Source organism: Argentina anserina, chromosome 6 (genome assembly GCF_933775445.1).
Source record: "Argentina anserina chromosome 6, drPotAnse1.1, whole genome shotgun sequence".
NCBI lineage: Eukaryota > Viridiplantae > Streptophyta > Magnoliopsida > Rosales > Rosaceae > Argentina > Argentina anserina.
This window is the reverse complement of record NC_065877.1, coordinates 3138894-3159908: the sequence shown is the minus strand read 5'-3', so window position 1 is coordinate 3159908 and position 21015 is coordinate 3138894. Positions and strand designations below refer to the sequence as shown.

The following is a 21015-nucleotide window of genomic DNA, read 5'->3' as shown; positions in this document are numbered from 1 at the left end:
TATTTTTAAAACATATAATCTAATATATAATGTCTAATATAATAAAAATAGTCCATAAAATATTATAATATTTAAGAGATAATAATGTCAAAAAAATAAAAACAACCATTAGTCCATTACAATAACATAAGTAATAAAAGCAAACCAAATTCAATTCTTGCAAACAATCCCAAGCATATGTAACTATGCCTCAAATTCTTCTTCTCTATATCCATATTGTACTCCCTCCGAATCCGACTCAAAATCAAAACTCAAGTCATCTATTCCCTAATTTCTTGGATTCTAGGACCTCTCCTAGGCTCTAAGCCACTATCCACTCCCTATTCCTCTCCAACCCTTTTACTAGGAAGATCCGAAACAACCCTAAAATCTTGTTTTTTTTTCTGACCGAGTTGACCGATTTGGACCCGAGTTGGACCGAGTACTCGGCCAATTTTCTTCCCGCCGAGTAGAGGCACTGAGTAAGTCAAAATCGCCTCAGTAACCAGCCGAATACCGAGTACTCGCTGAGTACTCGGCCGAGTTGACCGAGTTTTAGAACATTGGTCTCAACTCACCTAAACCCACGTATCTAAACACTAACAGATGAAATCTATTCCAAATCTAGCTATCATGTCCTTAAAAAGTAAAAGGCCAAAGGGTCCATTACAATGAATCATTGAACGTACACCGGCTATTTCTATCTCAGCACTCAACATAAATCGAAAAAATGTCACCTATGTTATATTTCGGCTCGGCGCTGAAACAAGAGGAAAATTTACTAACAGTTCCTGAACTCATGTTGTAAGTACAGTTTGATCCATGACCTTTAAAAAAAATCAAAGAGATCCCTGAACTCTTATTCTGATATCAATAAGATACTTCTGTTAAAACTTTTGGAATATTCCGTTAAAATATTCTTTTTTCTGTTAATTTTGTCATTTTGTTAAGCAGTCTACCATCTATACTCAAAGGTAAACAGTTATTTTATCATCATAATAATTATCATAGCTTCTAGACTTAGGCTTTTAGCGTTTGCTAAATTGTCTTTAAAAGAACTGCAACAAGAAAAAGAAAAATATAAAAAACTAATAAGAAATAGAAAGAACCTTACAAGAAATACCAAAATTATTGGGATATTATCTATAGAATACATCGTAGAATCTACGCATCCCAAGAAAATATCGAAGTTCTTCAAGAAATTTTTAAAGAAGATCAGAAACCTCTTCACATTTTGAGCATCAGTTAGATTCGCCATAGCTGGTATCAGAGCTTGTTTCGCTCAGAAACAAGTGAAGATCAGGCTTATGCCACAAAATTAGCTCATTTTATCCGATAAAAAAGAAATCAGACCTAAAAATTACCAGTCTTTTTGTACTGAAAAAGCTACTGATAAGTGGCAAGTGTGCTTTCATTCAAAACATATTCAAGAAAGCCAATACTCCATAGAATACGTTTGTAGAATATTAAATATCCTATATGACGAACATATTCATCTCCAAATGGAGATTGGAGTAGCAGATATTGATCCGTTAAGACCTAGCCTGATTGAATTTCTAGATTATCTATATAGAGAAAAAGGCAATAACAAAGTTGCAGAACAACTCGAAAGGTTTAATCTTCGATTAGATCTAACTCAAAGAAATAAATTTCCAACTAACAAATAAGAAAATGACAAAATTAACAGAAAAAAGAATATTTTAACGGAATATTCCAAAAGTTTTAACAGAAGTACCTTATTGATATCAGAATAAGAGTTCAGGAATCTCTTTAATCCTTTTTAAAAGTCAGAGATCAAACTGTCATTACCACATGAGTTCAGGGACTATCGGTGAATTTTTCTCCTGAAACAATTATATTGTAGAAACTGTCACATCTAAAACGATACATACTTACACGTAAGAGAATCTCTAGATATATTTTATTTCATAAGATTTATATACGTGGCGATGAATTATAAGAAAACGGAACATCTCGCGCCCCGCGATAAGTGTCTCTACAACAAAAGCTAATGTGATATGATCTTTGACCATATGTTTATGTCAGTCCATGACTCCAAGATATGGTGCATAGATGATACTGATATAACTCAATGGACTCATACATATTGGATTCTCTAGTCGACAAGATTAATCTCCACCACAGGAAATTATGTGACCAAGGATTTTTTTACCGTACCAACTTGTGTGCTAGTGACCCAAGTTGAGTCAGTGGGTGGCCACCTAATCAGTAGATTTTACTTTACCAATACTTCGGATAATTTCCAATTCTTTGTTACACTGTTTTTACCAAAAGTGTGAAAACAGTTATATATCCTGGTGTGACACACCTGTAAATGGTAAAAAAAGTGAAAACAGTAGACAGTGGTGGGATGCTTTGGGCTCCTATTGTGTAAACGTGATGTACAGTAGATCCAGTACCAAGCACCGTTCTGATATGAGGAAGGTGTGGAAAGTTGGGAGGTGATTACTCCGCGTGTATTTGAACCAATGGAGTGGTGCCACGGGAGACACAACAATCTGGTGTGGGGCGGTGCACCAGATAAGGACAGTCGATAACGTTGGGATAAGGGCATGCATGATTTGAATGGACCCTGGGAATAATTCAGGCCAAAATTATTGAGTTTGGTTTTTACTATGAGTCATCACTTAATTAGTTAATTTACCACCTTAGGGGTTAGGGCTTATGACTTTATGCACAATGGAATTTGAGTTGTTTGATGAATGAGTGGGTGAGGGGGTGGTTTGATCTTTCATCAAATCGAAGGGAATCGAATATCAAACTATGACGGTGAATATCTATATTATATTCGGAGAAGAAAATGGAAGATTTTGATATGGTATCCAAATTTTGCAATATTAACAAGTAGGGATTGGTAAGTGGGTGCTGACGAGATTTGTTACATTAGGGCATTAGATGACTTGGGTAGTGGGCTAGTGGGTAGATGGAGATTGTTGCTTGTAAAAAAAAGATTTGACTGGGAATATAAGATTATGGGTGTAATTTGAGAGTTTGATCCTATTAACAGCAAAGAAGGTAAAATGACTAAAATCATTCAACAGTGCCAGAATGCTAGTGCACCTCCTTTTGGTTCTCAATGGTTCTTTAAGAGCATGAATCTTTTGATTACTAACTTACAAAGTCACAAAGTAGCTCCGGCAATACTAGGGAGCAAACTCATATGAATTTTACTAACTGGTTTGTAGTTAATACAATACCTCTGAATCTCCACAAAAATCTTCTGAAACCAGGACTGTGTTAAGCTGTTGGGTTCTTCAGATGGTTGGCTTGAAATTGCCTTAGCAATTGCAGAGACTGATAATAGAGCTTGAGGTCAATGCCATCAAAATTCCTACCCACTCGTGCCTGCAACACTGCCTGAAATAATAACAAGCAGACTAGAGCTTAAACCAGTGGATCGACTTCCAAGTGTTGTAACTTGTAAAATGTATGTGTATACTGCCCACCTCATTATCGGGTTGAATATGCAGTTCGCCGATGAACTGGTACATGGATCCAACCCGAATGTTAAGTTCCCTGAGGAGTTTGGTGTCGATCTTTAAGCTGTCATTTCCATCAACTAATGTGGCAATAGCTGTCTCAACTGAATACTCTTGTAACCTGCAAAAGAGACAATGGAGGTTAAGATTCCTATTGAGATTGCAGGATCCAACTCAGAAATTAAACTATAACCTTATGGAGCAACAAACCAGCAACCAGTATTTGAATCAGTTGACCTATTTCTGATTAACATGTTTCTAATTAATTAGCACAATCCAAGTCTATGATGTGTATCATTTAGCATTAAAAAATGAATACATCTGTATGCATGAGCACATGGAGACAGAGAAGATCAAGGTTTGTTGGTACCAACCAATTACCAATGTATTTCCCAGGTCAGAAAGCAACCTCATTGGAATAAAATTTTAAAAGATCCTTTTGACTGTCGCTTCTAATAGGAATTACAGTTCTTTAAACTTTTTAACAGTACACTAAACGAGTTGATAGGGGATTCCTTTACATAGTCACAGACACACAGCTGGAGCCTAACACATAAACTCATATACATATAGATAGCTCCTTTTATTTTTCTCTTGTTTCCTGCACAATTGAAATCATCATATTATACGTATTAGTGGATCCAAGAAACTTTGATTCTCATAACGAACAAGAAGTACAAGTCTCGACATTTAGTCTTGGACTACGAAAGCACCTAACAAAAAGCTTCTAGCAAAACAATTACTTGATCATGCAACCACCATAGTTGAGTCTATATAATGTTGCTTCAAACCTATCACTGATACTGTTACCAGAAAAGGTACTGCCTAACATATGACCTACTCATTCAACCATACACCAGAACCAGAAGTCCAGATTGCCATCAACTCAAGATACGAAATTTACCAAGAGAATAATGTCTTGGCCAGTTCCTCATTACAACTGAAGCTGTTGCCTACATATCATCCAACATAAACATTAACTCTAGATACCACGTTGGCCCCGATAGTATCACCTTCGCCAGCATCTCAGTAATCTAAATCATCAAGTGCCCCTCTTAACTCCCAACAATACTGTCATGACTAGTATTACTCTATTCTAGAATCACAGGAAAATAGTCAGTTAGTCACTGATTGATTTTTTACCCGTGCCCAAGCAGATAAAAACCATCACAACTCAAATTAGCATTAATTTTATTGACTTCGTCTTTCTTATTTCCCACCATCTCCCTGAGCTCTGTCACCAATAATGATGCATCAAATGCTCCTAAGATGACCACTGCCAGCCTCTACATAAAATCTTTTACCCAATCTGCCACTACAAATACAATTTTTGGAATGATCTTCCAAGTCCTAATTCCAGGGAAGTTATTCATCATCGGTAATTGAAAAGAGATTAAAAGAGTAACACTAACACTATGAACATTAATCAAAATTGAAAATGCCACTTAACATTGGTAGAACAGAAGTTTTACTTTCCAGTTACTCTTAGTGAAGCCCCTTGCTTAAAGTGTGGCGAGCATGGATGTAAATCTTGCAATAAAACCAACGCCCCAGATTCCATTGGAGATGAAGCCATCAAGTACACTGGCTAACCTGTAATAGAAATCTTTCCCCGAATTCAAGAAGTGCCTGCAGTTGATTACCAAAAGCACCAGCATCAATATAATGATGAAGGCAGTCCAAAACTACACAAAGATCGAATGTATAGCGAAAGATATTTCATAGAACATGATGATCACAAACCGGGATAGAGGCGTATTGCAAACAAATTGCTAAATTTTCACAAAGTTGCTGAAACTATTCAAGCCCGTAGGCATTGCTTTCAAACCCAGTAAGGATCAGCATACTCGAACTATAACCTAGACCTTCCACAAAAACAACAACTAACAAACCAAACCAAAATGGCTTGTTGCTAATTCATATATCTCACAACTAACAACTTACACTGCACATTAAACATATATCATAAAGCTTACATACACACCATAGATAACCACAACTTAGAATTCAACAAAACTAAGAATCAATGTTGTTCCATAATGTCAGCAAGTTAAAGGTGAATTTAGCTCAGAAGTTTTACCACTCTGACTATAAGACTTGAAATGTTTCTCACTGAATGCATACACCCAGTTCAAATTAACATAGGATACGGTAATGGAATGATAGAAACTAGCAACTGGAACCATACCCAAACTCCAAATTGACAGAGCAGTAAATAGATTGAAACTTTAACCGCAGCAACTGATACATACCTTGATCTCGCTCTCTCCGAACGGAACTTAGGTTGGTGAGGAATAGAGGGAAAGAGAGCCTTTTTCGAAGGGGAGAATATATATATGGGCCACTTCCGGCCGACAAATTTTGTGGTTTAATAGGCTTAATTGTCTCGGCCGGTGTCCTTTTGGGCCTTGGGTGTTCAGTTGTTTCTTTTTTTTTTTCGAAATAAATATTAAAACTATCATAAAGAAAACCACAGAAAAAACCAAAAAAACCACATAGGGCTTGTCATATCTTCCCACCCAACCATTCATTTATGATCAAGATCAGGTGAAAATTTCTTTTTGATTCTATTAATCTAAGCCATTAAATTCTAATTACTTATGACAATCAATGGTCAATGTATTGCTAACGCATTCGAAGGCAAGTACTTTGAACATATAAGACGTCATTAAAAATATCAGCTACAAAATTAATTTCACAAAACATATTTAAAACTAATAAATTTACAACTAGCTATCAATTATAGACCGTCTTGAAGTAACTTAATCAATCTTAAGATGGGGATCTATTTTACCAAGTAGTCAAATATAACATCAATCACGAGCTTAGAGTATCCTTCCACCGCAATTTCTTTAGCTTTAACCAAACTATCTCGTAGAGCCCCGAATACAGTTAGTTTAGTGACTATAAGCTAAATCTTTAGGTAAACTATTCCATTAACATTTGAGTTGACATCTCTAATAACAAAGAGACAAGCCACCAAATATAAACTAATACATCAAAATTGGTCTTACCAAAAGAGTTAGTAAGAGCTTTCCACTTGAATCACGTGTAAGTTTCATATAGCTACATTTATACCACAATTACACAGTTGAACAACACATTTGCACAATTGCACTCGCAACTCAAATTGCGATGACACCCATTTGTATAAATAGATTGCACAAAGATGTGGCTATGCTCGTACATATGTGACGAATTGACTCTTCATTTCATTATGACACAAGAGGCAAACCTAGACTCGGAGATCACCCCAAATCCCCAATTGGCTCAACCACCTGAGTAATTAGGGACTGCCATGCTAAGTTGCTAACTGCTAGTGATTATGATGTAGAAGGGTTGCCATAAACGGCAGCCAAGTGCCCATAAGGCCATAAGACACTAGTGCTATTCCTCTCTCGGTAGAGATGACAGCTCAAGCTTCAAGTCTTAACTATTGGGCGGTGAGATTGGCATTTCACATATATTCATGGCCATGCCCCCATTTAACAACCACTTGTATAAATACGTAGTGTTCGACTGTTGACCCTAAGACTCCATTACATGTTTCAGCTTCCCTATCAATTATCACGTCCATTTTTCCCATATTGTGAATCCTCCCTCAACATCAAAATTGGTTATCGGTTGTCTCGTCACTTGTGTTACTTGTGTAGCTATCCCAAGCGATTGGGGTCATGTTCTGGTTATCTGGTATTAGTTTTGGTATTAAATGCTCTCACCCATCTCATCTAGAAACCATAAATTGTTGGATAACAATGGCAGCAGATCATGTTCAACACCATTAGATCTTTGCTTCTTCTTCTTCTTCTTCTTCTTCATATTGGTTTGTTTCAGATTCAAAGCTTTCTTAGCAAGTAATGGAAAACAAGCACCAAATAAGTTATTGCTTCTGTTCGAAAACACAAAAAGACTCGAACTTTAATTGAGGAGGCACTTTTTGCATGGGATTGGTATAATATTGCCCCTCCTAACCTCTCCCAGTCAATTTCACATAACCCCCATTTCTGCACTCACTTCTTTCATTCTATACCTTTCTTCTTTTACACCATCACAATCCACTGAATCCAGAAAGGTTGCGAGGATTTTGAGTAGTAATGACAGAGAAGAGAAACCCAGCAGCAGAAAATGCTATGATGGAGATAGAGAGCAGCAAGCCCTCAGGAAATGGTATTGTGCCTGGGCTTAGTCCTCTGAGTGAGACTCTATGGAGGGAGAAGGCCAGTGTGGAATTTGTAGGGGATGTCTCGGCGAGGTTGACGTGGAAAGATCTGACGGTGATGGTGACTCTGAGCAATGGTGAGACTCAGACGGTTTTGGAGGGTTTAACTGGTTATGCAGAGCCTGGAACCTTCACTGCTCTGATGGGGCCTTCTGGTTCCGGCAAATCTACCTTGCTTGATGCTCTCTCTAGCCGTTTGGCTTCCAATGCCTTCCTTTCTGGCTCTGTTTTGCTCAATGGCCGCAAAAGAAAGCTCTCCTTTGGCACAGCTGTGAGTTCCATCTCTGTTTCTCCTCTGTTTTTGGCTAAGCATTTCCTCTGTTGTTGCTCTGTTTTTTATTCATGTGTGTTTTTGTGTTGGATTTTGGTTTTAGGCATATGTGACCCAAGATGACAATTTGATTGGGACTCTGACTGTAAGAGAAACGATATCTTACTCAGCTAGTTTGAGGCTGCCGGATAAGATGGAGCGGTCGGAGAAGCGAGCACTGGTGGAGAGGACAATCATAGAGATGGGTCTGCAGGATTGCGCCGACACAGTAATTGGGAATTGGCATTTGCGTGGGATCAGTGGGGGAGAGAAGAGAAGGGTTAGCATTGCTGTTGAGATCTTGATGAGGCCTAGATTGCTCTTTCTGGATGAACCAACCAGTGGACTTGATAGGTATACAATACGTCTTGTGCATGTTTTCTTATTTATTGGACGAGTAATAAATTAGTATCTAGGATTTTGTCTATATGATGTTCTTCATTGTTTATATGATCTGTCTATATCACTATATGCTGCTCTTTGTAACTAGTATGTGTAGACTCTTGAGTATAACTTCAATTTCTGGAAAAAAAAACTATGTCATAACTTCACATTTTTCGTGACACGGGTAGTATCACTAGTATGCAGTATGTACTGCATTGTTCGGTTATACGGGTAAGTCTGCTAACGATCATTTGGACTTTAATTTGTGGCAGTGCTTCAGCATTTTTCGTAACACAGACACTGCGTGCCCTAGCACGAGATGGAAGGACTGTGATAGCCTCAATTCACCAGCCAAGCAGTGAAGTCTTCGAACTATTTGATCAGCTGTACCTGCTTTCTGGTGGTAAAACAGTTTACTTTGGTCAGGCCTCCGAGGCATATGAGGTAATTAACCTGATCAGTCTTTGTTAATATGGTTCTTAAATTTTGAAGAGTTCTTAGTTAGATATTGACTGCTACATGTTTGCAGTTCTTTTCACAAGCTGGTTTTCCATGCCCTGCTTTGAGGAACCCGTCTGATCATTTTCTCAGATGTGTAAACTCTGACTTTGATAAAGTAAAGGCGACACTGAAAGGCTCCATGAAACTCAGGGTATGTACTTATTGAACTTTTTCCTTCTCCTTCTGTTATACATAGTTTTCACTTTATTGATATATTGTGATCCTTGCCTACTACCAGTTTGAGGAAAGTGATGATCCTCTAGATAAGATTACAACTGCTCAAGCTATCAGAGTCCTTGTCGATTCATATCGTAGTTCACAATACGCTTATACAGCTACAGAAAAAGTTGCAGAGATATCCAAAGTTGTAAGTGAGTGGGACTTGTAAACTGATACTTGTTAGTATCTACAAAGATTTGACGATTTTGTTGTATGCTGCAGAAAGGGACTGTTTTAGACTCTGGAGGAAGTCAGGCTAGTTTTCTAATGCAGACCTTCACATTGACAAAGCGTTCATTAGTCAACATGTCCAGGGACTTTGGCTATTACTGGCTGAGGCTTGTCATCTACATTGTTGTTGTAGTTTGTATTGGAACCATCTATCTGAATATCGGAACCGGCTACGCTTCGATTCTGGTATGCATTGTTTGCTAAGTAAACTTTCATCTATTTCTGGATTCTGAAACTCATTCAGGTTTTGTCTTTTTTGTTTTTGCAGGCAAGGGGTTCATGTGCATCTTTTGTATTTGGTTTTGTCACTTTCATGTCAATTGGCGGGTTTCCTTCATTTGTAGAGGATATGAAGGTTTGCCAACTCTTTAATTAAGACATATTCTACTTGGATGTCATGGTTAGAATATATCATTTTCTAACCACCACATTAATGTTACCAGGTTTTCCAAAGAGAGAGGCTGAATGGTCACTATGGTGTCACTGCCTTTGTCCTCAGCAACACATTCTCTGCAATGCCATTTTTGATACTGATTACCTTTCTTGCCGGAACTGTCTGTTACTTCATGGTCGGTCTCCATCCTGGCTTTGAGCATTACTTGTTCTTTGTGCTGTGCCTCTATGCATGTGTCACTGTAGTCGAGAGCTTGATGATGGCCATAGCCAGCGTTGTTCCTAACTTCCTCATGGGTATCATCATAGGGGCTGGAATTCAGGTTTATACCAGTCATAATTTTGTAGCATATTTGTTTAATGTGTCTGAACAATATGCATTTTCCTAATCTTTGTGGATTTCATTACATTTCAGGGCATATTCATGCTAGTCTCTGGCTACTTCAGGCTACCAAATGACATCCCTAAGCCGGTCTGGCGTTACCCGATGTCATACATCAGCTTCCACTTCTGGGCTCTACAGGTAAACCAGCTGCTATTACTTACTGAAAATCACTTGCTGATAGATGTCTTCAAGAAATTGAAACTAATACATGCATGTCTGAAACTCAGGGTCAATATCAGAATGACTTGGCTGGGTTACTCTTTGACAATGAGACACCAGATCAATTTAAGATACCGGGCGACTACATCTTAACAACTGTGTTCCAGATTGACACCAGCAGATCAAAATGGATAGACCTTAGTGTTATATTCAGCATGATTGTCGTCTACAGGCTCATCTTTTTCATCATGATCAAGTTCAGTGAGGATGTCTCACCTTGGATTCGAGGCTATATGGCGAGGAGAAGGCTGCAACAAAAGAATGGCATCCAACAGACTACAGTTGCCCCTAATGGTCTCACACAGTCCCCTTCTTTGAGGAACTATGAAACTGGGAAAAGGTTGACAAGGTAGACGAGAACTTCTGGATACATTTCCCACAAAGATTAAACACTAGCAATATAAACAATGTCCCAAATGATGTACACATTTTAACACTGTTCTATTACGCAATTTAGTTATCCGTATGCTTGATTTCAAGTATGATATGGATTTGCCAAAATTGTGATGGATGCATTATGGACTAAGATCACATGCTTTCTCAATTGCAGAAGGTAGGAGTTTAAAAAATACTTACTGAAAAAAAAAACATCTACTTACTGAGAAAAAAAATTAGAAACAGAAACAAGAATAAAAAGAAAAGAAATGCACAGGTACATTCTTTACAACTAGAGATTAGTCCTGTACAGTATATATATACATCAAATGCCAACAAGACATGAATTTGCACAGTATTATTCATATCTGCTGCTATTTTTTGCCCTATCAATTTTTTCTGATATTATATACAATCTACTAGCACAACACTAGATTATTATACCCAGATTTTTGGTGCTTTCTGATATACATCAAACTCACATAAACACTTGAGGAGATGTATAAAATTCACTTTCATTAAATACTGGTCTCAAATCTTCTTGGTTCATAAACTCCAAAGGAAAGGAAACAAGATGCCCCCTTATATGTTTCAATCTTTCCATTGGATCTGTTTCTTTAATTTCTCCATTCTCCAAGATTTCTAGCTTCTTAGGAGCTATTCCCAGATCAATTGTAGTGTGACCAAGTTTCTCTTTCCAAAACGCCATGGATTGTCTGAGAGTAGCTCTATAATTCATGGTGATAATAGAACTTTAGAGTGCAGTGCAAAGAAATAAGAGTAGAGAACTTTAATAGGTAGTATTGTACCTTGAGGTTATAGAATCATTCGGAGTACAAGAAAATACATTTTGGTAAATAATTGAATTTTCCTGCAGAATATTGAAGATACTTTAATTAGGTAAGAACAAGTATGAGAAACATGAACTGGTGACTGATCTTGCAAGTTTCACCTTTGCAGTTACTAGCCACAGATCTTTGTATGTTGAGTCTGACACAGGATCACTGATTTGATTTATCTGAATGAATAAGAATGTTCAAAGAGTGACTATCTTTAAATGAGGAACTGAGGAAGACATACATGAATAACAATTAAAAGTATTTAAGCTGTGAAACTTTTGAGTAAACAAGCCATAAAATACCAACCTCTCCTGCATGAAGACCCAAGTGTTCAGACCACAGAGAGCACCTAAGACTATAAGAAAACTTGCCGGCCTTCCAAGGTTGTCCGGCCATGGATGATTCAAGAAACTCCTTATCCTCAATAACTACACAAATCTAAAACATATAGAACAGAATATACATAAGCAATTTAAATTATTTTTCCAGTGATAAAATCTCAATTAAACAATATTTTTGTCCTCTATTTGCCATTACTTGTGAGATGTGAGGTCACATATAAAGAACTAAGAATCGATATACATACTGAAAGACTACTGTTAAAACCCAACCCATACCTCGGAGTCTCTTGATCCAAGTAAACTTCTGTCATTGATATTTGATGATCCAATCAAAGCAACACGATCATCTACTATCATTACTTTACTGTGTACATATACCTGCATGACAATGAAGATACACGGTAAACCAATTTAAAGTTCATGGCCCATATTGGAGTTTGCTTCATATTACCAAGATAAGCAGCAATGGAGAATAAGTACCTGACTTGTGGATAGAGGGCCACCTTCGAAAAGTTTACCATATGTTCGCAGACCATAAAAAGAAATGTAGTCGTGTGTCTTGGGACCAAGCAAAATTTTAAGTTTATGGAGTATTGAATACTTCTCCCAGGTAATGGTTCGATACTGCCAATGCATAATGGCTCTAACAGTTGCTGCACCATAATCATCCACGCCGCCCTATTACATAGACCCATAAGTAAATGAAATTATTTAACAAAAATTCAAAGACAATGGCATGCCTATGAATAAATAAAGTAGACAACCAATGGCTACCTGAAAGCCAGGCAAGAGCGGCATGACAACAATAACCCTAAAACACTTCTGTTCTTTGTGTGCTAGAACTATACGCCTGTACAATACTTCCAGGACACGATTATGTATAATCTCATCCCCGGAAAGACCTGAAATGAAAAATTGATTCTGGAAGCGACCAGCGATCAATATAGCCAGATGATAAGATTAGAATTCGAGAATCAGTACTCTGGAAGAACTAGTCATACTTGAATCACGAGTATTCTTTTGATTTTCATGCAAGCTACTCATGAGCAGCTTCTAGAAAAAATGTATGAGCAGCCACAAAGTGCCATACTTTAAAAAACAAGAAAGAGTTAACAGATGCAATAGATTTAAGAACGAATCATTCTTCAAGAAAGTGGTCTAACCTCAATATATACAAAGTGTTCTGCTTTCTCGATGAGAGAGCAATAAGCATTATGTATGCTTTCTTCAGGTTGGCTAGTTCCAGCAGACCACTGGCTTACACTTCTGATAATCTATAAACATACGGTTATTAGAAGGCAGGTGAAGAAATTGCAAGGGTGCAATAAAGCCAGTATGGTGTATAACATCATTGTGGACCTAAAGAGCAACCTTAACAAATGTTAAAATCGTAGACAGCCAAATTACCATATAAAGAAGGCATTACTAACCTGACATTTGCATGCAGTACGAGGACCGGTTTGTCCACAGTCATATTCAGCAACAGCATGATCTGATTCTTCCAAACTTTCTGACCATTCATTTGAAGTTGTCAAGCCAGATTGGAATACCGAGTTTATATTGGTTCCACTTTCATGATCAATAGTATAAAAATCATCCATCAAACCATTCATCTGTGCATCTGGGTCTAAAACTTCAACTGTGGGATTCCTGGGACAGAAAACACTCCCAGATATCTCATTTGGCTGGTCAACAGGATGATGTGTCTGCTGGACGCTTAACTTTTGATCTACACCAGGAGATTCCAAACCATCAGCTTCTTGAGGCAAAAGCAACGGGATGTTCTGCAATGGTGATACAGAGGAAAATGAATTCTCTCTCTGGATCCCAAGCTGGTTCTCCTCCACTTTTCTTTTCTCAATGTTTATCTCTTCACTTCTTCCAAGGTAATGAGGGATTACCATGTGGTGTTGAGGCATAAGCAGCGGAAGTGCTTGTTCATTTGGAGCCTTGTTTTTCTACAAGATGGTTCATTAAGTTACAGACTTGCTATATCATCGAAAATATATGACCATAAGGAAAACAGGGGCAGAAATTTGAACCTTAGCATGGTTCCACCGCTGAACAAAGTGTCTGGCAATGTCACGACAAGGAGGTCCCCAAAGAGCACAGTGAACATCATGCCAGGGCATGCGCGGAACTTTTTCACGCTCCAACTCATCTTCCATTACATCTTCCCAAGAATTTGGTTCAGATTCTCTATCTCAACCAAAATAGTAGAAAAAAGTTATTGCTTTGAAATGGTTACAAAAAATAAAATTTAAAAAAGGCGTTATCTACAATGTATCCAAAAGTGATTTGGAGGAACTATTCTTTGACAAAACTTCACAAGATGTAGAATAATATCTCAATTATTCTAACCTTATAAGAAACTAAACTGACAATTTCTATAGCCAATTTTCGCAATTAGAGAAGCATACAGTACTACCTTGGGTTATAATAGTCCTTCCCTGGCCATAAAGAAGGAGGGCAGTCACCCACTTTGTGTTCAATCGTGTCATAACGGCCAAAGCACAAATCCAATCCTCCAATGTAGCAAATCTGATAATCAACGATCACAAGTTTTTCATGGTGTGACCTGCATGTACATTATCATTGATAAGTTATGGGTCGTCATTGAGGAAGTAAAGACATAATACTTGCAATTTAAGCTTCAAAATAGTTCAACCAACATTAAAAATAGGTCAAGGTAGTGCATACCATAAGTAAATTCCTGTGGGAAAACGGTCGGGATGGCGCATTACTCTCACATTCTCATGAATATCTAAAAGCTTTTTCTTACTGTATAAGCTGTTGATCTTTAAAGCAAGAGAAACCTCCTTATACAGAAGAATGTAGATCTGCAGATCAACAGAAATGTCAAACTCCATGTGCTTAGTCCCATTAAGATAGATTTAATACCCATAATGCGAATTTTTTACCTGAACCCCTTCCTTAGCTTTTGCTTCTAGTAAAGCATCAAGCCTAGAAGAAGAGTTGCTACAGAAAGGGCGTCTTAGATACAGTTCAGGGCAAAGCCACCAGCCAGTGATGAATATCTGGAAGCATAAATTTAATGTTTGAGACCTAAAACCAGTAGAACTATCCATTAACTAGTGAGAAAATGCAAGAAAAGAAACCTCTGATTTTGCACCCTCAATAGAGGAAGCAATAGCTTCAAATGCTGCTTCACCATCTATAAACCACTGAGCTTGACTCCCATCATCAGTCAAACCCCTGGGAGGAGCAAAGGAACTGAAGCGATGAGGATGACACCAACCTTCATGAGGCCTCAGGCCAGCATCATTGATTGCATTAACCCAATCCTTAACTTTAGCATTGCTAGTAGTTCTAAACCTTAAGCTATGACTTCCAGAAGCAACCTTTTGACAGTTACATATTGATCTGGTTGTTAGAGATACAATGAAGAGTATTATACATTTTCTGCTTCAAATAAAGGAAATAATGCATTTAATGATCTTGAGTCTCAACCCCTGTAAGGATGGAATAAGCTAAATATTCTTAAAGTTAAAGTTTCAAATTGTCCTTATATGAAAGACATCCCTTAAGAGCAGCTAGATTCTGAACCTGCATATATAGCCTAGATAAGTAAAATAGAACACAGCTCACCGTAAATGTATAACGTAAAGGGTTTCGTTCCTTTACATGACTTGCTAAATGCTTTCCAGACCCTCCACTTCCATTTAAGGATGGAACTGCATTGAAAATGATAATGTCTAGTAGTTCAGTGTCAAAAGGATCATCCAGTAAGGCCAAGAACCCAGGTTTTAAAACAGCCCAGACCTGCAATTGGAAAAAAGTATGAAATGAATATAAAATTCAAGTCACTACAAAGAAATAGAAAACTGAAGACAAACATTGATTGGTATTAACAGAGAAACAAGCATAATTTACATTTCAGAATGTTCTAGCAGTTTTGCATCTTTACAATTTATACTTTGTTTATGAAAAAGAGAGTTATTTGAAAAACCTTTAGCCAATTGTTGCTGCAGCAATTCAGAAAAAAACCAGCACAAGATGCCACATCAGAATTAGCCCCTGAATAGTTTGGTAGATGTTTCACCATGACATAACCTTCTTTCAGCTTTGGTCCATACTCTTGTAAAAATGACAACCGTGAAACCTCCAAAAATTTGCAGACCTACAAATCCATACCACTTCTTACAAAAATGTATAAATGAGTATCTAAGAATCACACCATCAGTATAAAAAGAAGTACACCTCCCGAGAATTCACTAGATCCATGTTTCCCAAAAAATGGCTCAAATAACCCAGCATTGCCACCTTTGCTAGATCTGAAACGGACTGCTGAGATCCTAGTGCTGGACGGATGATGGGCAAAGCAGCACGAGACGGAACATATCTGCAAAGACTATATGGTATTTAGGACAAATTTGTGCCAGCAGTAAAGTAAATAGGGTAAATGAAGCGAGAAACCACCTGTTTCTAACACTATCTTCATGATATAAAGGAACTGCCCCATCATCTGGTTCATCATCATCTTGCACTACTGCCGTCTGATCTGCTATTCCTATGCTGTGGAGCCATTCTTTAACCTTCCACGTACAGTTCCAACACGAGTTATACCAAGTTTATGCCATATAAAAACAAATCATTCACATATCAAAAAGTTATTTCCCACTTCAACTATTATCACACCAAGTGCCATTCTGAATCCAGGCATATATGGTGCAGAGAATGATAAAAGAAAACTATGGAGAGACATAAATCATGTCAGACATCAAGAATGTTAATGACATATTGTCAAACCTGCTCTTGTTTCTCATGAAATTCCTCAATTATAGCGCGTTTCTTCAAAGCAAAATGTAGATAGAGAACTTGTGATGCTTTCTTCAGTAACCGCCACTTGAACTGTCAAAGACAAATGCATTCAGAACATGAAAAACTACTACTTGCATCGGTAAGAAGATAATGTTTACAAATCATAGTGAAAATAAAACAAATTTTAAGATGACACTGCACATGATTATCCCAAATCCTGAACAAACTCCAACCAATTCTACAAAGCCAAATATAGATTGAACGTGTGATGCTTTCTTTAGTGACTGCTACTTGAACTGACAAAGCCAAATAGATTCAGAGCATTAAGAATCTACTACTTGTATAAAAAAGAACATGATGTCCACAAATAATGTTGAAAATGATCACAAATCCGGATCTAATGTACACCAATTCTATGGATATTCGAGAACTAAAATAACACAGATAGGTATTATAAACGGTTAAGAACACACTATTGTAGAGCATGGAGTCTAAATTCAACTACATGCATCAGAACCCAGAACAATCCCAGAAGCGCTACAACACATTTTCTCAACCAATTGGTTTAAAACACAGACATCCCTAAATTTTTGAACCTATCTACTACAATCAAGACACCATGTTACAATCAATAATCAACTTTTTTATATCAAAACATCAAAATTCAAATAAGAGAGAGAAGCATATATACCTGTTTGTACTGGAACTCAATTGTGTAAGACAAAAGCATGGGGCTGATATCTCCGGTATCTGGGCGCGACACCGATACTATAGTGGCCACCGGCAACTCTTCAAAAATCGGCACCATCTCCCCGCATTGCCGGAACGAGTCGGAGTGCACAGCACCGTTGGGAATGAGCTTCTCCGACGACATCCTCTGTTTCTTGCTTCAATTCCAATACACCCAAACAAAACAAAAAACTCAACTCTTCTTCTTGCATATCCTTATAGACTTCACTTTTGAAGATTGGAGAATCAAAGAGCAAGAGAGACAAGAGTTTAGATTTTTGTTTTGGAAACTGAGAAAGTAAGAAGCTTTCACAGAGAAACGAAGCGGTTTTTATAGTTTAGTACCGGGAAATGGGACAGTGGCGGCTTTGGGTGACCTGTGGTGACATGGGGTTTTCGTAAAGTTTGGTTCTTAAGGTAACACGTGTCGTTTAGAAGTGGCTTAACCTTGTGGCAGGGAGTTTTTGTGGTACCTTGACGGGCCGCCAGTAGTGTAAAACTTGATCAACATAATTTATGTTCTACTTATACATTTGGAGAAATTTTTACGAGTTCTATTCGTTTCAACTTGGATTCGTACAGTGATACTCGAATTCGATCTCAATTTCTTTATTGGCCTTTAAAGTTTATATTGGATAACTATTGAAATACGTCGTTTACAATTCCATGTTTTAGATATAAGAAAGTAAAATATTAGGCCAAGTAACTGGCTAGAATGAATTCATTTCCCCCAACGTGTAGATTTGATACACAATAACTCAGGTAGTTTATTTAACATCATTCCTTTCGTAATGAAATGTGAAGGTATACCGGTCAATTTGCATATGAGGATGTCATAAAAGGGTTATGTGACCTCAATTTTGTGGTTGCTTAATTACGGCATATCCCCATAGTCGGATCACTGAAAAAGAATATTCATATTCTATGCTTTCCTCGACGAATATGCTTGAAATGGGTATATGACGGCCAAGCAATGTGACAATAATGCGCAGGCATATGCAACAGAAATATAGTATAATTTTAGTTTATTTTTACACAATGGTATAGCTTTAGTTAATAAATCACGTATAATTAGTAGAATAAGGGAATGAGAGGTTATAGTTGGTGATGCTATGTGAAATATTAAAACAAAGTCAAATTCATGTCGAGCGTTTTTGTCGTGCACGGCTAAATTATGCAGCTCACTGATCATGTATTGAATTACAATTGCGTAATGGTTTCACTTGCTTGATATGGCCCGACTTCTGTATGTAACTTAACTTGGAATTATGATGATTAACTTGGTACAAATGTGCGTGACTTGAACAAAGAACTTGATGGCCATTTTTAATGGACTTGACCAGAACGGTTCTTTATATAGTATGCTTGCCAACTTCGAGAAACTTTAGGCACCCATAATAACCCAAATATATGGGTAATATATTTATATATCTGGTCCTTAATTGGGGAGTAACCTTCATATCAATTTAGCATTAGGAGATTATAATCTTATATCACATTAATTATCATGTGTCATGAGACCTTATATCAGATTTCGTCTCATTTATGAGCTATTGTCTAGCCAAAAAATTCCATCATTAATTGCAAGATTCAAAGTGTTCTACTTCTGAAAGTGGCAAGCTTCGATCCAAGAAGGGTTACCGAGAGGGAAAAGAGATAAACATATACAGGAATTATGGTCAAATATATCGAATATATGTCATCAAAGCCTTTGGTTTTCTTCTAGGGAAAGCTGTGTGTATTCAAAAAAGTGTGTTATATGATACAACCAAACATAGATGTTTGATCATCATCAGTTTGCAAAGAGATCCTGAATCATGGCAAGATAAACCATGTGAGCATTGGGTCATCGAATCTGATATAATTACCAAGGGAACCAAATCATAAGTGCGTTAGCTAGGTACTTAGGTTAAGAAGGTTTGCTCTGTCTTTGCTGAAAAATCGATGAATCTCACATAGGAATTCTAATTAGTTTCGAGCTATATAAGCTCAGTAGTCACTTCCAGCATTCTCCTTAAATCGATAGTTTGGAACAGGGATTTAACAACAGTACTGAGTACAAACTTTACAAACTTTCAATCTGTGAATGATTTATTATGCATGTACATCGATCGGTCCTTCAAATTAAAAATTGTGTACTTTGAAGTGTCTTGTTGTGGAAAATGTTCTGAGGTTTTAGGGGTTCTGCTCCTTTTAGGGTATACGAATATATACGATCGAGTACGTACATACAATCTTGGAGCTATTACAACAAAAATCGTGCAGCTCGAAAACAAGACATGGGAAACATGAAGTAGAAGAGGTTACCAGTCAATGAGCGGAATCAACATTGTGAACTACGAACACACACAGCTAGCTCAAAACAAGACATGGTTTAACTGGTCGTAGGGTTTATGAATGATCAATCGTTGATCTCAGCCAACCTGCGTTCATCTTCTGTACGTGTAGGTTGGATAATATCAACGACTTATCATTCATACAGCCGACGGCGGCATGCATGGTTCCCTTTCGGCGAGAAACTTCTCATATGCAACAGACACGTGATCTTGATCGCCTTCACCGCCGACCAGCTAAACTAGTATCATTTCAATGGCCCCCAAGATGAAGACTCGGTGCCATGGCCATTTGAAATGAGAGAGTTCAGCTGGAGATAGGAGCATACCAAGAGGCAGTGAGGGCGATCAAAGACAACACGTGCCAGTTGATGAAGAAGCTGAAAGGGGTTGGTTATTCTATGAACAAACTTGAGGTCTGTGAGTTTATATAGGAATTTGGAGATGGACGATTAAACAAATTAACCCTGTTTAATTAAGAGAAATGAAATTGATAGAGATGGCGGACCATGATCTCGTACATCCGAATCAATATCCTCCCCATGCAAAAAAAATAGTGAGATTTGATTCCCATACCTGTTTCAACTTAATTTGGAGGTTGGACCATACTCTTGCATGTACGAAGGAGCTTCAAAACCTCCAAAAAATGTGCAGACCACTGGCTACAATCTTCTTCGTGTAGCACGTGATTTGCAGACAGTACTCCCTTGTCTAGCTCCACCATAGTAGTCAAAGACTCAAAGCACTGCTACTCTCCTAGTACAACCAGGCATGGGAATCGTACTTGGCAAGAATTGGTCCAAGATGCCCCAAACTGTACTGAACTACTTGTAACTCTCTAGGTCTAGCTGAGTACGTATGTGAACGTATCTTGGGAAATCTCAGATCCAGAAAGGAGAACAGATCTGATGAGTTTTCTGTAATGCATACAGTTGTTGTTTCCTGGTGAACTGGGTTTCCAAGTTTTTCATCAAAGCTGTAAAAGAAGGCATCCAAGAACAGAGTCACCAAGTCACATAGAGAGGCTTGGTGCATGAATGAATTATATTTGCTTATGATAATTTATTATTTTCTGATCATGAAGAGTTTCTGCTTTACATTAAATTGATCCATTTTGACTGTTAGAATTGAAGGTACTCAAGGTAGTACGAATTAATTTGCTACTAAAATTGATATTAAACCATAAACGATCTGTTGGAAATTGAATATGATATTGCTAAGGATTGATAGCTAATTAGCTATGTGTTCATTATCTGTGTATATTGCATTATAACAG

The 21015-nt window shown here is 37.5% G+C and overlaps 4 protein-coding genes across 5 annotated transcripts in view; 1 reads left to right on the top strand and 3 right to left on the bottom strand.

The window, feature by feature from the left end:
• Nucleotides 1–3033: 3033 nt before the first annotated feature.
• On the bottom strand, nucleotides 3034–5769 carry LOC126797661 (CST complex subunit TEN1). The gene is made up of 4 exons (XM_050524342.1): nucleotides 5732–5769; nucleotides 4952–5108; nucleotides 3447–3600; nucleotides 3034–3357 (listed from the first exon to the last, which is right to left on the bottom strand). Exons 2-4 carry the CDS (start codon nucleotides 5053–5055, stop codon nucleotides 3238–3240), a joined length of 378 nt encoding a protein of 125 aa, XP_050380299.1. The 5' UTR covers nucleotides 5056–5108; nucleotides 5732–5769; the 3' UTR covers nucleotides 3034–3237.
• Nucleotides 5770–7573: 1804 nt separating this feature from the next.
• LOC126797649 (ABC transporter G family member 11) lies at nucleotides 7574–10693 on the top strand. Its single transcript, XM_050524329.1, has 10 exons — nucleotides 7574–7969; nucleotides 8073–8362; nucleotides 8665–8836; nucleotides 8922–9044; nucleotides 9132–9260; nucleotides 9335–9529; nucleotides 9612–9698; nucleotides 9787–10059; nucleotides 10152–10259; nucleotides 10349–10693. The coding sequence occupies exons 1-10, from the start codon at nucleotides 7574–7576 to the stop codon at nucleotides 10691–10693; spliced, it is 2118 nt and encodes a 705-aa protein (XP_050380286.1).
• A 334-nt stretch (nucleotides 10694–11027) lies between these two features.
• Nucleotides 11028–17579, bottom strand: LOC126797644 (phospholipase D zeta 1-like). Of its 2 annotated transcripts, none has more exons than XM_050524322.1 (20): nucleotides 17369–17579; nucleotides 16666–16767; nucleotides 16336–16451; nucleotides 16117–16267; nucleotides 15866–16036; nucleotides 15505–15678; nucleotides 15015–15257; nucleotides 14817–14933; nucleotides 14596–14735; nucleotides 14324–14473; nucleotides 13938–14094; nucleotides 13326–13853; nucleotides 13059–13169; nucleotides 12670–12816; nucleotides 12376–12573; nucleotides 12172–12273; nucleotides 11861–11992; nucleotides 11668–11733; nucleotides 11525–11586; nucleotides 11028–11443 (listed from the first exon to the last, which is right to left on the bottom strand). In XM_050524322.1, the coding sequence occupies exons 1-20, from the start codon at nucleotides 17549–17551 to the stop codon at nucleotides 11194–11196; spliced, it is 3300 nt and encodes a 1099-aa protein (XP_050380279.1). In that variant the 5' UTR covers nucleotides 17552–17579; the 3' UTR covers nucleotides 11028–11193. The 2 variants fall into 2 exon arrangements, with proteins under 2 accessions (XP_050380279.1, XP_050380280.1); XM_050524323.1 differs by having other exon boundaries at nucleotides 16117–16258.
• Nucleotides 17580–20370: 2791 nt separating this feature from the next.
• Nucleotides 20371–21015, bottom strand: part of LOC126797663 (uncharacterized) — a 251411-nt gene continuing 250766 nt past the window's right edge. The window contains exon 4 of the mRNA XM_050524344.1: nucleotides 20371–20381. The gene's annotated coding sequence lies outside the window, so the exon portion shown is untranslated. The remainder of the gene's footprint in view (nucleotides 20382–21015) is intronic.